This window comes from Madurella fahalii (assembly GCF_045866475.1).
Source record: "Madurella fahalii IFM 68171 DNA, scaffold_2, whole genome shotgun sequence".
NCBI classification, from domain to species: Eukaryota; Fungi; Ascomycota; class Sordariomycetes; order Sordariales; genus Madurella; species Madurella fahalii.
Window position 1 is genome coordinate 1,993,260 of NW_027263972.1, and position 15,731 is coordinate 2,008,990.

Below are 15,731 nucleotides of genomic sequence, written 5' to 3' on the forward strand. Positions count from 1 at the left end.
GAGATGCAATCACCCTGACGGCCAAGGCTAGCCATTGGAAGCCAACGGAGGTTGATTCTGAATTTTGGAGAGCAGAAGAGACACGCACCGTTGAACTTGAGAAACGGAAGTGGACATTCCCGACGAAGCGTCCAACGTCGACCCACCGAGAGCTGCCCACCGCACGGCGAACCGTCCAGACCCTCGATGCCCCTCCATGGCAGGTAATCACACGAGGCTGCCCCCTCGCCGACCTCAACCGACGCCATGTCCATGTTCTCGACCATCACGGCCGCGCCGGCCAAGCAGTCGGTGAGCGAGACCATCCCGGTGCTTAGCGGCCGCCTGAGCACGGCGACCCTCCTCGAGGACCGCCGCGCTGCGATCCTCGGTTTGCGTAGCTTCGCTAAGCAGTACCCCGCTTCCGTCGCATCCGGTGCCCTGCGCAGCTTGATCGGCAGCCTCAGCCGCGACGGTGAGGATGTCGACACGGTCAAGGTCGTCCTCGAGACGCTGTTGATGCTCTTCACCCCGGATCCGGACAGCCCCGAGGCGTCGGAGGAGATTGCCCTGTGGGTGGCCGACGAGTTTACGCAGCGGCATGAGAACATTGCGCTGTTGTTGGATTTTCTGGGGAAGGAGAGGACCGACTTCTACTCGAGGTTGTACTCGCTGCAGCTGCTGTCGGCCATTCTGTCTGCGCGGACCGAGAGGACAGAGGAATGTATTGTGAACACAAACGAGGGCATCCCCCGGATCGTTGCGGTTCTCGAAGACTCGAGGGAGGCCATCCGCGATGAGGCTATTAGCCTGCTCACCGACCTCACCCCGACGTCTGTCGTGATCCAGAACCTAGTCACCCTCGAAAAGGGGTTTGCGCCCGTGTTTGAAATTATCACCCACGAGGGCGGTCTTGGCGGCGGCGCGAGGGTGGTAGAGGACTGTCTAATCCTGCTGGCCAATCTGCTCCGTCTCAATCCCTTAAACCAAACCATGTTCAGGGACATGGGCTTCGTTGCAGAGACTAGCCGCCTCCTGAGGGACGCTTACAAGGGGGGCGACGACGGTGAAACGGTCGCCGAATGGGTAGAGGTTCAGCGCAACAGAAATGTCTACGCTCTGCTCGCGGTAATACGACTGTTTCTTGCGCCGGGCGCGGCAGGAACCCCCATGAACCAGGAGACATTCCTAGGAGACATCGTGTCGGGCGGTCGCGTACGTGTGCGAGGTGGCCCAGTCCTAGAGAATACGCTCCAAATCGCCTTCTCCCACACTGCTGATCTACCGATCAAATCGGAAGCGTTATTGGCTTGCGCCGACATGATCAGGGGGAACGCTAAGGTTCAGGAGAGTTTTGCGGGCTTACAAGTGCCATCGCCGCTCAACGCCCCCGCCGCGAACGGGCAAAGGGCTCAGATGAACGGAGTCGCCAAAGTCTTCGTCATTGACGGTCTGTTGGACCTTATCCTCGCGGTGAACTCGCTACAGGCGTTTGACCTACGGATGGCCGCCTGTACATGTCTTAAGGCCTATTTCTTCAGACACGCCGAAATTCGGATGCATTTTCTCGACCATGCTGTCCGATCCCACAAGATGAAGGCTGACGACCTCACCAATGTTCTTTCCATCCTCCTCCAGCCAACCCCCGAGCCGGTCACGACAGATCCGTACCGGTACTGGTTCGCCGCTGTTCTCATGCTCCATCTCGTGCACGACAACCCCAAAACAAAGGCACTGGCCATGAGTGTCACAGAAGGCGACGAGGAGAGTGGTGAAGAAGTTGTCACCAGCATCCAGACCATCGCTGCGCACCTCCTCAGTAGCGTTGCCAAGTCCGAGGACCCACGCATCAGCATCGGCTATCTGATGCTGCTCCTATGTTGGCTCTTTGAAGATCTCGACGGCGTGAACGACTTTCTAGGCGAGTTTACAAACCTCCAAGGGCTGATCCAAGCGGCGATTGAGAACCCCAACGGGGATGTCATCGTGCAGGGCCTAAGCGCAATGCTGGCCGGTGTCGTGTACGAATTCTCCACCAAAGACTCCCCCGTACCTCGCGCAACGGTCAGGGAGATGATCATGTCGCGCATGGGGCGCGACCGCTACGTTGACAAACTGTCACGGCTACGGTCACACCCCTTGATGAGAGACCACGAAGTCCTCTCCCAGAAATTGGAAGTCGGCCCCGACCAGAAACTCCCCGAAGTCTTCTTCGACGACACCTTTGTTGAGTTCTTCAAGGACAACTACGGCCGCATCCTCCGCGCCATCGACCGCGAGCCCGACGTCGAAACGTCTGTCATCACCAACGGCATACAGAAAGGCGTCTCGCGCAAGCTAGTGGACTCGCTACGCGCCGAAGTGGCGGAAAAAGACCTCGCGCTACAACAAGCCACCTCCCAAACCGCTTCGCTCACAGCCCAGCTGAGCCAAGAACAATCCGCCCACTCCCACACCAAATCCCTCGCCGCCGCCGACCTCGCCCGCGCCAACGACAACCTCAACGCCGTCCGCACCCAGCTCGCAGCCAAAGACAGCGCCATCCAATCCGCCGAAGCGGCCTCGGCAAACCTCACCCGCCTCCTCGCCCAAGAACAGCAGCAGCACCAGCAGACGAAAGCCGAGGCCGCCCGCCTCAAGACGATCAATGACGCCCTGCAGCGCAACCACGCGCAGGAACTCGCCGCGCTGCAGACAGAGCACCGCGCCCAGCAGGACGAGCTCACACGGCAGATGGAACACGTCCGCAAGGCGGCCGAGCAGGAGACGGAGCGCGTGCGGCGCCGGTCCGAGGCAGAAAAGGCCGACTTGAAGGCGACCATTAGCCGGCTTGAGGTGGACATCATGAAGGCGAATAAAGGGAGGCAGGCGGCCGAGGGGAAGGTGGTTGAGTTGGAGGGGGAGGTGAAGAAACTGGGCGAGGTGGAGAGGAGGTTGGAGGCTGCGGAGGAGGGGATGAAGAAGGCTGTTGAGGGGCTGAAGAAGGCGGAGGAGCGGATCGAGGAGAAGGAGGTGGAGATTGGGGAGGCGAGGAAGGGGATGGAGGAAAAAGAGGAGGAGCGGAAGGGGTTGCAGGCGGAGTTGGACGATTTGCTGATTGTGTTTGGGGATTTGGAGGAGAAGGTTTCCAAGTATAAGGTGAGTGGTGATTTCATATTCTGCCGGAGGAGTTGGGCTGACCATGGATATTTTAGGAACGACTCAAGGCGCTTGGGGAGACAGTGTCCGATGGCGAGGAGGGGGATGAAGAAGATGAGGACGAGGAGGATGAGGAGGATTAGTGGGTGTTACGATGGCTCATGCTGAAGGATAGCTGGGGATAAAAAGAGGGGGGAGGGTTGGGGGCAGCGTTCATGATGTGCATTCTTCAGCGAGGACAGGTATCTAAACAAGACGGTTATGCATTGGACAGCGGCTCATTTACTGATTCGAGTTAGAGACACGTTCGATGTACTCAACAAGGTAACGTACGTCATGTCATGTCCGGGACAATGGCCGCCCAAGCGCAGTCAACTTAACCCGGCAGTTTGGGCGCACTACTAGAGAGTCTTGGGGAACCTGGAAGCACACACTTGAGGTTGGGCAGAGGAGCTTGCAGGCGGCTTGCAGGCGGCTCCCCGCACCGAAAGTTTGGTGAAACCAGAATTTTTGATCCACAACCCCGAAATGGATAAAATAAAATCCAGCAAACTTCCTAAAAGAATTGTCGACTGTACAGTGGGCCTTTGGAACCTCACCCCTAGACAGACGAAGCGTCCTCTTTCCTCTCATCATCTCTTCCCTGCGTCGCATCTTTGAGCCAAGAGCAACGACAGCGTTTTACTTTTCTTTAAAAAATAAAACAGCCAAAAATGGCCGAAGCTTACCCCCGAGCTAGCGACTCTGGGTCCGCCTCGTCGTCCGACAACGAAGAGGAATGGCTCAACAACCACCACGACAGCGACGAGGACGATGGCGAGCAAGAGACTGTGTCCGTCGTCTCCCTCCTCGACGATCGTGTCTTTCCCGACGCACAGGCCATGCTGGCCTACTGCAAGGATAAGTTTGGCTTTGACTTCATCGCTATCCGGGATCGCCTGGGTCTGGATTTCCACGGGTGCGTGAAGCTTATCAACTTTGGTGAGTTGGCCTTCCTTTCTGCTAATGGTTGGGTGAGGTCGTGGTGTTAATGGCGGATGTTAGTTCGCCGGAGCATGAAGGAGGGGGTTCAGCTCCCTGACGAGATCACAGCGGGGCACTTGTATGATGAGGCGTTGTTGAAGCCGGTGTTGGAGGATGATGCGCTGATCTTCTGCCTGGATGAACTGCCCAAGCCAGGCAAGAGCGGCGGTGCGGGGGACAAGGGAAAGTCAGTGCAGAACGGCAAGGCTGAGGAAGGGCCCCTCGTGGACGAGCTTCTGCAAAAGAATGCGCAGCTCCAGGCTGAGCTGGAGCAACTCGCAAAGCAGTTCAACAATTACCGGTTGGCTGTCCAACAGACGCTTGATAAGCGCTGGGGGACGGACGAGGAGAATGAGAACGATGAGTCGTCGGCTAAGGCGGCGGGTGCTGCTGCTTCCACGGGTGAGAAGAAGGATGATTCGACGTACTACTTTGAGTCGTATGCTCACAACGGTAAGCTATTCCTCCCACGACACTTACACGGAGGTGATGAAGCTGACAGCACAAGACATCCACGAGACTATGCTCAAGGACACGGTCCGCACCGACGCCTACCGCGACTTCATCTACGGCAACAAGCACCTCTTCGCCGGCAAGGTCGTCCTCGACATCGGCTGCGGCACCGGCATCCTCAGCATGTTCTGCGCCAAGGCCGGCGCGGCCAAAGTCCTCGCCGTCGACAACTCAGCCATCATCGACAAGGCGCGCGAGAACATCTTCACCAATGGTCTCGACAACGTCATCACCTGCCTCAGGGGCCGCATCGAGGACGTCATCCTCCCGGTCGCTAAGGTCGACATCATCGTTTCAGAGTGGATGGGCTACTGCCTGCTGTACGAGGCCATGCTGCCCTCCATCTTTTACGCGCGTGACCGCTACCTCAAGCCCGACGGCCTGCTGGTGCCGAGCCACGCATCCATGTGGATCACGCCCGTGTCCGATTCGGAGTATATGGTCGACCAGGTCCACTTCTGGCGCGACGTGTACGGCTTTGACATGCGGGCGATGCAGAGTGGCATCTATCAGAACGCCCGCCTGCCCGTCATGCCCGAGAGTTCCGTCTGCGGCTCGGCGAGCGCGTTCCGCATGCTTGATCTGCACACGGCCAAGGTGGAGGACCTGGTGTTTGAGGATAAGTGGCGCACGGCCATCTCAGGCAAGGTCGAGAGGCTGGACGATTTGCACGGGTTCCTCGTGTGGTTCGACATCTTCTTTAGTGAGAGCCGTCAGGAAGTTGTCGAAGCCACCGTCACGGCCAAGGAGTGGGCGGCTGCCGGTCGAGAGCGTGTGGCGTTCACCACGGGCCCGTTTGGTCCTGAGACACACTGGAAGCAGGGGTTGTTCCTCATCGACTGGGCAAAGCCTGCGGATATTAAACTCGGCCCAGGCATGGAAATTGCGGGCGAAATCTCGTATACTACTCCCGAGGGGCACGCCCGCGGCCTCAATATCAAAATTACATGGGGGTTGGAAGGTAGCAGCAAACGGGGCCAGACATGGTTGCTGCACTGAGCTACTCGCACTAGGGTATGTATAGAGATGGAATAGCCGGCGGCTACCCATGATTGCTATCAATAGACGAACGAAGAGTGATTGCATGCTGAATCTTCGGGTGTACTCCATAGAAACCCAAATCCTGAAGCAGTCTACCCCAAAACGCCGTTAAATGCAATATCTGTCTCAAACCTCCACGACCGTCTGCTTGTCTATCAAAGATGAGGAACACCGGCGCTCTGCATGATCAAATTCACAATGCTCAAGAACCCTTCGCCAAGAATGAATCCCTGTGCATGCTGTCAGTTCGCAACTCGCCGCGTTAATACTTTCGAATGACAAACACTCACGGATGCAAGCACAATCAGCGGCGTATCTTGCCACCCCATCGCCGATCGCCACCACCAGCTGAGCAGGCCTCCCAGCGCCCTGGCGAGAGTGAACGAGGGTACATTATACATACCCACCGCAACAGCAATTCCGCCAGGTATCAAGGCCTGCCAGCGCTTCCCGGCCGTCACGATGCGAAGCGCGGTTATGGCTGTAAACAGCGCGGCGGATCCGATGGCCCACTCTTTGGCCATGGGCGGGAGCCCCTTGCCTGTGACGAGCCTAGCGGTGAAGATCCAAACATAGCCGGTGGGAACCTGGAACAGGTCGCCCGGTACTTGATACACGCTGAGGCCGGAGGCGTTAGCCATGCTCTAGTGAAGAAATGCGGCATCCGGCTAGTATCAAGGAGAGAAGAACGGATGGCCTTACGATGTGTAAAGCCGGTAAATATACGCGCTGACCACAGCACCGGCTGTCGCACCAATAGCTTGACCCCAGAATTGCGCTTTTGGAGACGCCCCCAGGAGATGGCCGGTCTTGAGATCCTGCATCATATCGCCGGCTTGTAGAGCGCCCTGTATTGCTATGAGTCAGCGGTGCCACCAGGCCGTTCAGGGGTTGTATCAACATACCGCCTCAGACTGCCAAGAGAACTAACGTTAGCGATACTGACAAGTCCGGCCAATATTATACGCGGGGGTACACATACCACAGCGCCAGCCACCAAATTGATCAAAACACTCGACTTGTTAGTCTGGGGGATGATCAGGGCAAAGAACAGTTGCGCGAGTTTGCTGATACCCGAGACAGGATTCAAGTCGGTCTCGCCCAACGCTCTCACGCCCATGATGCTCAACACAAGGGCCATGAAGACGGCCGTGACGGTGGCATACAGCGGGACGAGGTCGCCAAACACGATATGGATACAGACGATGCAGAATAGGATAGAGGCAATCAGCCCGACGACCACGACCCGGTCACTGATCTGCTGGTCGGGGGGAGCATCATCTTCTTCCTTCTCCTCTTCAGGTTCCTCCAGCAACGTGTTACCATCGCAGTCTGAGTAGGGCGACGAAGGGGTGGCGGCCCTGCGGAGAATCGCCTCGTCTTCCTCAGCATCGGCGCTAACAGATGAGTAGCCGGCGTGCGATCGCACAGGCCAGAGCCGGCCAGGGTATCCCATTTGGGGAAGGTATTGCCTCATGGAGCGAAAAGCGAGATAGCCCAAACTGACGACGGCATCGGCAAGCATTATGGCCAGCGAGGTCCACACGATCCATCCCTTGCTCCCATTCTCCCAGTCGTCGACTGGCCCGGGAGCCCACCCTCTGCTCTTGGCGAGCGGGGAGAGAACACCCCAACCGACGACGGCACCAAGCAGCATGTGGAGCGTTGTGGCCGGGCCCATGATGATGCCCTGTCCGACGTATGCCAGACTGGGATTCAGCGTCCAGAGCCAGGTGCTCGCGGCGACGGAGCCAAAGATGGGGATATTCCTCAACACCGGGAGGAAGTATGTGGCAAAGGTGAAGATACCCGAGACGAAGAAGCATACGAGCAGAAGCCGCACGTTGCGTCGCCAAGATTCCGAGTGCTTAGTCGACTCCCCGTCACCACTCGCCGGCTGAATGCTGCTAGTCTCCTCAGGAGGGGCAACGAGGCTGGCGAAGCCTGCGGCGGTTGCCGTCTTGCCATCCGCCGCCGTGCGGGAATTTCCACAGGTCTGACCATGCAGCACGCTGATGAGCACAGCGGTGCTGAACCCACTAGGGAACTTGAGCTGTTCCCTGATAATGACCTGTCGGCGCCTGTTACGAACCGTCAGTCCCAGAACCAACACTGCCCCCCCCCCCCCCCCCCCCCAAACAAAATCACCCCAGCGGAAAGATGGACTCGAGACAGCGCAAAACAAAACAAAAACACAACAAAACTCACAGTGGCACCGCGAAAACAACGCCAAAGTAACACAGCCCAAGCGACCACAGCACCAACTTGCCCATCCCAATCTCAATGGGCCCCTGCTCCTCGGGGCGCAGCAGGTAATTCATGGCCGGCAACACGCCGACGAAGCCACAGCCCAGCGGCATGATGGCCATGCTGCCAGCGACGGTCTGGACCAGGACGTTCTCGACGGGCGAGAAGGGCAGCTCGAGGCGGCGCGCGAGCAGGCGGAAGATGCCGAAGCCCATGAGGCTGGCCGGCATGGACATGGTGCTCACCCACCCGGTCTGCAAGCCAAAGTACATATTGGAGAAGCAGATGACGAGGCCGACGAGCAGGCCGACGGCGACGCCGCGGGCGGTGAAGGGCTTGCCGGGGATGAGTTTGCGCGGCGACGCAGACGGCGGTGGTGCCGGTGGCGCCGCTGCATCTCCGACAAGGAGCGGGCTGCGGCTGTCCACGGCGGTGTCGGCGGCGGTAGCAGCGGACGCTTCATGTTGGCTTGGCGCTGGCCGGCGCGGCATGGTTATTTGAATGGGCGCGCCGCGATAAAAAAGGAAAATAAAATAAAATAAAATAAAATAAAACAAAAAAGTGTCCCGGCGGCGACTACATAGATGATGCCGGATGTGTTGGACGGTGGCACGCACCGGCGGGTGATGTGGCTTAATAGTACTGTAACTCCGGGAGACGCTTCGGCGTTGTGATTCGCGCATCGGGTTCGAGCATGTCTCTTCCGATTCCTCACCGGAGGCTTCGCTTCAAGACGGGCTAGCTGCATGCCGCCGGGCCCGTGCACATATACAGTACAGTACAGCACACGGTGGGTCACATCGCCAATCGCCTTGGGAAATCTTTCAGTTACTGACTTAGGCCGGGTGTGGCGATGGAAAATAACCTGTTGGTTCAGTTGGTTTTCGTTTCTGTATCCAATGCCAATCACCACACATCGGCACCATGCGATGTGGATTTTGTCTGCTCAGCCAGGGCACCTGTACTCTTGCATGTCGACCTATGTACCCCTGATTATGTATATCTCGGGACCTATATTTGGTTTCCGTGTGTCTTGATCCTTTTGCTTTCACTTCGACACATGCCTTACATTTACTTAGGTATGAAGTATAACCGCGCTAACCTAATACTGGTCCCATGTCAATACTGTAACAGCCACAGGCACGGGAACAGAATCATTCTCGAACTTGTCCATATATTTTCAGTTATTGCTCGTTCGCGTAGGCGAACTGGCGAAATACCAGCACTATCAGTTTCCCAAAGCGCACTTCGGCAAATGCGTGCTGCTTGCTCAACATGGCAGATAGTGGCTCTCTCGCACACTTGTAGTTGTGGCCATAGCAAGAATAGCTGCCTATCCGGATTCCCCGGTCGTCGGGAATCACGAGACCGCCCGAATCAAACAACTGGGGCTTGATATCTGGTCTTGGTATCGTCAACAACCGAATAGCCGGATCTGGGGAGGATACCAGACCCGAGGTCGCAGCGTCCATTGGCGTTACCAGTGCCTCTTGGCGTACCGCCGAGACTGTGTGGAAACCCTTAACTATGTCGCAATGTACTAAATGCAATGAATGAGACCTGCTTAAGTATCGACCAAGCCTATGCTCTCTCTCTCTCTCTCTCTCTCTCTCTCTCTCTCTCCCAAGGCACATGGCATTTTATTACTAGGCGCCGTTCTCAATTTTCTCAATCGGGACACGCAAACGAGAGGAACGTTGCACATCCATCATTTCGTGAGAGCTAAAGTTGCAACGGTTGGTAAGCTGCGGCACCCCTTAGATTACGGGTGTGGCCTGCACGAACTGCTACTGCTAGGTGCCTCAGTAATGCAGAACGGAGAGGGGAAGGGCGGGCGCCTATCCCGGGCTTCGTTCGGCCGGTGGACGAGCTGTGCGGTCCGTGATGGCAAGGGGCATTCGCCGTTTCAGTGTGGTGCCCCGCCATTGGGGCTGCACGGTTGCACCAGTCAGTCCTCAGGAGTCAAGCTCTCTGCATTTCTATTCCCCATGTGTCAGCAATGGCCAATCTCACAGAGGAGGCGGTAATATTCCAGCCATTCCGGCAAATACCCGAATCAGAACACAGAAACATAAGTCTTGGTCAGCTGTATGCATCTCAATCAGTTCAGTGTAGACGCCACAAGACGGACAAGTGGAGATGATTAAACACGCTGACGGCGTAGTCTGGAAGATGGGAGAACGCGCTTATTCATCCATCAGAGAGGGTCCATCGTCCTTTCTGCCATCGAAGTGCGGTTGATTATTCAGGGGAATACTACGGTAGCGGGTAAAGGACCTTAAGCCGGATGGTTGCATTCCGCCCGAACCGGAGGATCGTAGGTAGAATTGTCAAGGCTACCTTCCAGAGCTGGCCAGACTCAAACGTGACTGGTGAATAGCCAGTCTGCGTTAGATCCCCGTCGAGAGACAAATGCTTGTTGCAATTACTTATACAAAGGGAATCATGCTGTTCAAAGGACGGACTCAAACCACCCCACAGCACGGCAAGTACTAAAGTCAATCCCACCATCTCTAGCTGGCTACACTGGGATAATGTTGTTCCCATCAGTTCTACTGGGGTTTCTTGCCACCGTCGGACTTGCCGGGCCTACGCCGCTGGCGGACAACACCGTGCTGGAGACACGTGCTGCTTCTGGAGACCGTCTTGTCTTTTGCCATTTCATGGTACGGGACAGCCCCCGTATGTCTATCAGATGGATGCAAACAAGTCGCTAATGCCGTCCCTACCAGATTGGTATTGTTGGTCTACGAGCCAGCGCCGCCGAGTACGATGATGATATGCGCCGTGCAAGGGATGCAGGAATTGATGCCTTCGCCCTCAACATTGGCGTGGATACCTATACCGACCAACAGCTCAACTACGCATACCAGTCGGCTGCTAACAATGGCATGAAGGTTTTCATTTCTTTCGACTTCAACTGGTATAGTCCGGGAGCTGCGGACGCTGTTGGTCGCAAGATCGCCCAGTACGCCAACCACCCCGCCCAGCTACTCGTCGACGGCCGCATCTTTGCGTCTTCTTTTATCGGAGATGGTCTCGATGTCAACGCCATGAGGGCTGCTGCCGGCACGGACGTATATTTCGTCCCGAACTTCCATCCAGGCCAAGCTTCTTCGGCAACCATTGATGGAGCCTTCAACTGGATGGTGGGCCTCAGCATCTAATGTGTTATGAGATCGCCGCGCAGCTGACCGAGTCTGAAGGCATGGCCAAACGATGGAAATAATAAGGCACCCAAACCTGGAAAGTCGGTGAGTGTTGAGGATGGGGACAACGCCTACCTGGACTGGCTGGGCGGCAAGACGTACATGGCTCGTACGAAAACCCCTTTCTACGAAAGTCCCGCATAGTGGTTAACAACCTCTACAGCAATTTCTCCATGGTTTTTTACCCATTTTGGCCCGGTAGGTGGCTCAAGTTCCCGAGCACCAGGGTAGCATGAATCGTCCACTGAAACGCACATGTAGGAGGTTCCCTTCAGCAAGAACTGGGTATTCCCCGGCGGGTCATTGATTTTCGACCGCTGGAACCAAGTACTCCAGAAAGGTCTCCCCATGGTAGAGCTCATTACTTGGAATGATTACGGCGAGTCCCACTACATTGGCCCGTTGAGCTCTCCTCACTACGACGACGGCAATTCAAAATGGACCAATGATATGTAAGCCGGCTCTAACGGGCCCTAGTGGTTTTGCACTTGTTAACCACACATGGACAGGCCGCACAACGGGTGGCTGGACCTATCCAAACCGTTCATCGCCGCGTACAAGAACAAGGATACCTCGGTTGACAAGTATATCAGCGAGGATCAGATCATTTACTGGTACCGGCGGACTTTGAGGACCCTAGACTGTGATGCTACCGACACTACCGCAGGCAGGCCGGCAAACAATGAGAGTGGCAATTATTTCATGGGTCGCCCTAACGGTTGGGAGACAATCGAGGATGAAGTTTATGTCGTCACCCTCCTCACGCAACCCGGCACTATCACGATCACCTCGGGCGGCCAGGCTGTCGAGCAGCAGGTGCCTGCTGGCGCCAACCTCTTGACAGTTCCCGCCAGGATTGGCCAGCAGAAATTCAAATTGTCACGAGATGGCCAAGTCGTGCTCCAAGACACGTCGCTAATGGACATATCCAATGTATGTCCTTGCGGACTGTACAATTTCAATCCATACGTAGGAACGGTCCCCGCTGGCATCGACGACCACCTCAGGCCGGAGGGTCTGGCGTCTCTCACAATCGGACTCCATGTCACCACCTGCTCGGCCACACCGTCACTCGGCACAAACCCTCCAATACCCACTGGGATCACCACCACCACTACAAGCAAGCCGACCACTTCTCCTACAACGACCTCGCAACCGGCTCAACCGACCAGTACTTCAGGGTCCGACCGTAAGTTCCGCGTCCCCCTTATCAAATACACAAAGTGCATGCAGAAGATGAAAAGAAGCACTAAGATTATAATCACCATGGACAGAATCATGCAACGGAGGCACCAACGCCGACGGTGAGACGGGTAACTATATGGGTCTCTGCAACTTTAGCTGCAGTTTCGGCTACTGCCCTCCCGGCCCATGCAAGTGTACCTCTTACGGGATCCCTGACCAGCCGCCACCTACCAATGGCCGTGATGGATGTCCTCTGCCCGGCCTGGGCGATAGTTATAAGGGCTTGTGCAGTTTCGCTTGCAACCATGGCTATTGCCCTGATACCGCATGCCGCTACTGCTAAAGGGCAAAACATGCAGTAATCATTTTGCGGGACTCCGTACTATAGAGCACCAGAGCACGTGGAAAGGCTGAAGGGGTCAATGAGTCCGTAGGCTCTGATATCACAACGAGGGTATTTGGCCGCTCTGGGCGCAAAACGCCAGGTACCTATAACTTAGTAGACGGAACGCGTCTAGAAGACAATGTAGAAGTGAGGCACTCGAGCCTCAGTACGATTCTCGCACAAAATGTGGGAATAAGAGCGGCCAAAGTCACGAGCCGCATATGAGACCGTGGAGTTGTGGCGCTTACTCTTGGTGTCTAGGATGAAGCCCTGGGTTAAATACCATTAGTTGGCACTTGCTAGTCCATGAGCACCAGTCTGACTCTCTCTTCCTGCCGCTAGTACGGGGACGGGGCACTTCATATCGCCACTCTATAACCTGTCATGCCGATCATGCCAGAGCCCGTGGAGTGCTGTCCCAATCGCTAGAAAGTTTCTGAGCTAACACTCAAGGCCCCTGGCCTACAGGGCAGCCCTACGTACGGACCCGCTACTGTCCAACTGCCTGGGGTAGGCTAGGTGATGGCTCCGATGTTTGCGGGGTTGCAAATCTCCCGCATTCTGCTCCAACATCAACCTTTCAAACAAACACACTTGAAGCGGCACATAGATTCGGTAGAAACAATACCTACATAACACCTTCGGTTCAACGTCAGTATATACTTGTATTCTTATAATCGGCTTACGAGTGTGATCCGGAGCGGTTCCTCTCGGAGAAGTGCGAGGAGCCACATTGCCCACAAGACATTCGTTTAAGTCTCTGAGTTCGTCCTAATGCTGCAAGCATTCAGTTCCGTTGCAGCTGTTGGGCTACTCCTAATAGCCGCGGCTCTGGTGGCAGTTGTTTGGAGGGCCTTCTTTGCCAGGCTTTCGTCGGTCCCTGGGCCGTTTGTAGCGCGATTCACAGACCTGTGGTATGCCTGCAGCATCTACCGCGGCGAGTTCGAGAAAGTCAATCGCCAACTCCACCAGAAGTACGGTACGATACATCCCGGCAACAACTCCTTCTTCAGGACCGCATCTCGTGCTGACCCAGAGAGCCGATACAGGTCCAATTGTGCGGTATGGCGTCAACCGATTTAGCATCGCCGACCCCTTAGCAGCCAACATCATCTACGGTCCCCGGAGCAAATTCACCAAGTCATCCTGGTACGAGGCCTGGTCAAGTCCTTCTCCGGATGCCTGGTCCATCTTCAGTGATCGAAACGCAAAGCGCCACACCCTCAACCGCCGTCAGTACCAGAGCACTTATAGCATGTCGACACTGGTTCACTACGAGTCGTTTGTTGACGAGTGTGCCGACCTCCTTTGCCAGAGGTTGTCGGAAATGAGGCCCGGAGGCGGTTGGAGTCGGGCCGTCGATATTGGTCACTGGCTCCAATAGTATGTCGAACTCCGTGCCCATTAGATTTCTTCTAATCCTGTTTCTTTCTCTTTTTTTTTCTTTCCTGTTCCGAGGCACCAAGGCTTTTGAGACAGCGACTTGTGTTACACTGCTCTGTTGATTCCAGTTTCCAGAATAGGAACACTGGACCTGACATTTTGGCAGTTACGCCTTTGATGTCATTGGTTTAATCACCTACTCTAAAAGGATTGGTTTCCTGGACTTTGGCGAGGACGTTGGTGGCATGATGCGGAACCTCGATGATCATCTGGCCTACGCGAGTTTGGTTGGAGTCTACCCCGGGCTGCATCCCATTCTCTTCAAGATTCGGAACCGGTTGGCCGGCACGCGAGGGAAAGGGGGGCGATTCATAATTAACTTCACCCAGGAATGCATGGCTGCCCACCAGGCAAAGCCGAAAGTGGAGATACCGGAAGAGGACGTCGCAAACGACGGGGAGCCGCGAGGGGCTATGGACTTCCTCTCCAAGTTCATGCAGAAGCACTTGGAAAGCCCGTCGGTCTTTACTCCGTACCACGTACAGGCTGGGGCCGTCTCGAATATGGTGGCTGGCTCTGACACAACGTCCATCAGCCTCAGCGCTATAATCTATCATGCTCTGCATAATCCCGAGGTTCTCAGGCGTCTTCGAGAGGAAGTGGATCGGCTCTGCCCCCAGAACAAAGCGTCTCCCCATATCACGTTTACCCAGAGCCAAGAAATGCCGTACCTTCAGGCAGTTATTAAAGAGGCGTTGAGAATGCACCCTGCCACCGGTTTGCCACTCGAGAGAGTGGTCCCGGAAGGAGGCGTCACCATAAACGGACGCTTCTTTCCGGAAGGCGTAAGATGCAGGCCTCCCTTCTCGATCTCAATAGGCAAGCTAATAAGACCCCTCTTAGACCATCGTGGGGATCAATAGCTGGGTTGAGCACAGGAATAAGGCCATCTTCGGCGACGACGCCGGCACGTTCAATCCAGACAGGTGGCTTCAGGAGGACAAGGAGAAAATAAGCGCTATGAATCGGCATTGGATGCCGGTGAGTTTCTACTACTAGCTCTACGCCCGGGCTTACAATCTGGAGGAGTAGCACTAACGCGTTCCACAGTTCGGGCTGGGATCTCGAGCCTGTATTGGGCGCCACATATCGATGCTGGAAATGTGCAAATTGGTGCCGAGGCTGATCCGTGGTTTCGACTTTGAACTGTGCGAGAGAGAGCCTTGGCAGACTCGGAATTATTGGTTCGTGAAGCCAATGAACTTCAACATCCGAGTTCGACCGAGGGTAGTGGTCTAAGGTACCTCAGTTTACAGTAGACAACAAGTAAGTGAATTACTCGCCGGCCACTCAACTGTGAAAGGGGTAGGGTTGGGTGCAGAGAATATATTCTTGATAAGGAATCGGCCAATGTACCACTCTCTCCTAGTAGTGTCCGCGGCAGAGAGAAGCTATTGTCTAGCCGCGAACAAGTCTGATTTTCTCTCGCAACATTCAGTTCTACACATCGTTTGAATAACCTTTTACACTCTCCCAGACCTGGCAAACCATCGGTCCTCACGGTAGCTCTCTCGCCGCCTGACCCGCCTTCACCTCAAGAGTAAGTACCTACTGAGCGAACGGAGCGG

At 55.7% G+C, this 15,731-nt stretch overlaps 5 protein-coding genes across 5 annotated transcripts; 4 read left to right on the forward strand and 1 right to left on the reverse strand.

The window, feature by feature from the left end:
• Positions 1–246: 246 nt before the first annotated feature.
• USO1 (Vesicle-mediated ER to Golgi transport protein) lies at positions 247–3,260 on the forward strand (the record flags this gene model as incomplete). Its single annotated transcript, XM_071058750.1, has 2 exons — positions 247–3,117; positions 3,174–3,260. The coding sequence occupies 2 exons, from the start codon at positions 247–249 to the stop codon at positions 3,258–3,260; spliced, it is 2,958 nt and encodes a 985-aa protein (XP_070914851.1).
• Positions 3,261–3,830: 570 nt separating this feature from the next.
• On the forward strand, positions 3,831–5,652 carry rmt3 (Ribosomal protein arginine N-methyltransferase rmt3; the record flags this gene model as incomplete). Its single annotated transcript, XM_071058751.1, has 3 exons — positions 3,831–4,098; positions 4,162–4,593; positions 4,649–5,652. 3 exons carry the CDS (start codon positions 3,831–3,833, stop codon positions 5,650–5,652), a joined length of 1,704 nt encoding a protein of 567 aa, XP_070914852.1.
• A 197-nt stretch (positions 5,653–5,849) lies between these two features.
• Positions 5,850–8,432, reverse strand: OPT8 (OPT super; the record flags this gene model as incomplete). Its single annotated transcript, XM_071058752.1, has 6 exons — positions 5,850–5,924; positions 5,985–6,312; positions 6,397–6,542; positions 6,600–6,608; positions 6,677–7,775; positions 7,903–8,432. The coding sequence occupies 6 exons, from the start codon at positions 8,430–8,432 to the stop codon at positions 5,850–5,852; spliced, it is 2,187 nt and encodes a 728-aa protein (XP_070914853.1).
• A 2,043-nt stretch (positions 8,433–10,475) lies between these two features.
• MFIFM68171_03332 (uncharacterized protein) lies at positions 10,476–12,678 on the forward strand (the record flags this gene model as incomplete). Its single annotated transcript, XM_071058753.1, has 7 exons — positions 10,476–10,607; positions 10,674–11,090; positions 11,148–11,259; positions 11,314–11,348; positions 11,412–11,602; positions 11,660–12,339; positions 12,425–12,678. 7 exons carry the CDS (start codon positions 10,476–10,478, stop codon positions 12,676–12,678), a joined length of 1,821 nt encoding a protein of 606 aa, XP_070914854.1.
• An 816-nt stretch (positions 12,679–13,494) lies between these two features.
• MFIFM68171_03333 (uncharacterized protein) lies at positions 13,495–15,402 on the forward strand (the record flags this gene model as incomplete). Its single annotated transcript, XM_071058754.1, has 5 exons — positions 13,495–13,699; positions 13,770–14,103; positions 14,270–14,948; positions 15,007–15,144; positions 15,214–15,402. The coding sequence occupies 5 exons, from the start codon at positions 13,495–13,497 to the stop codon at positions 15,400–15,402; spliced, it is 1,545 nt and encodes a 514-aa protein (XP_070914855.1).
• Positions 15,403–15,731: the final 329 nt, after the last annotated feature.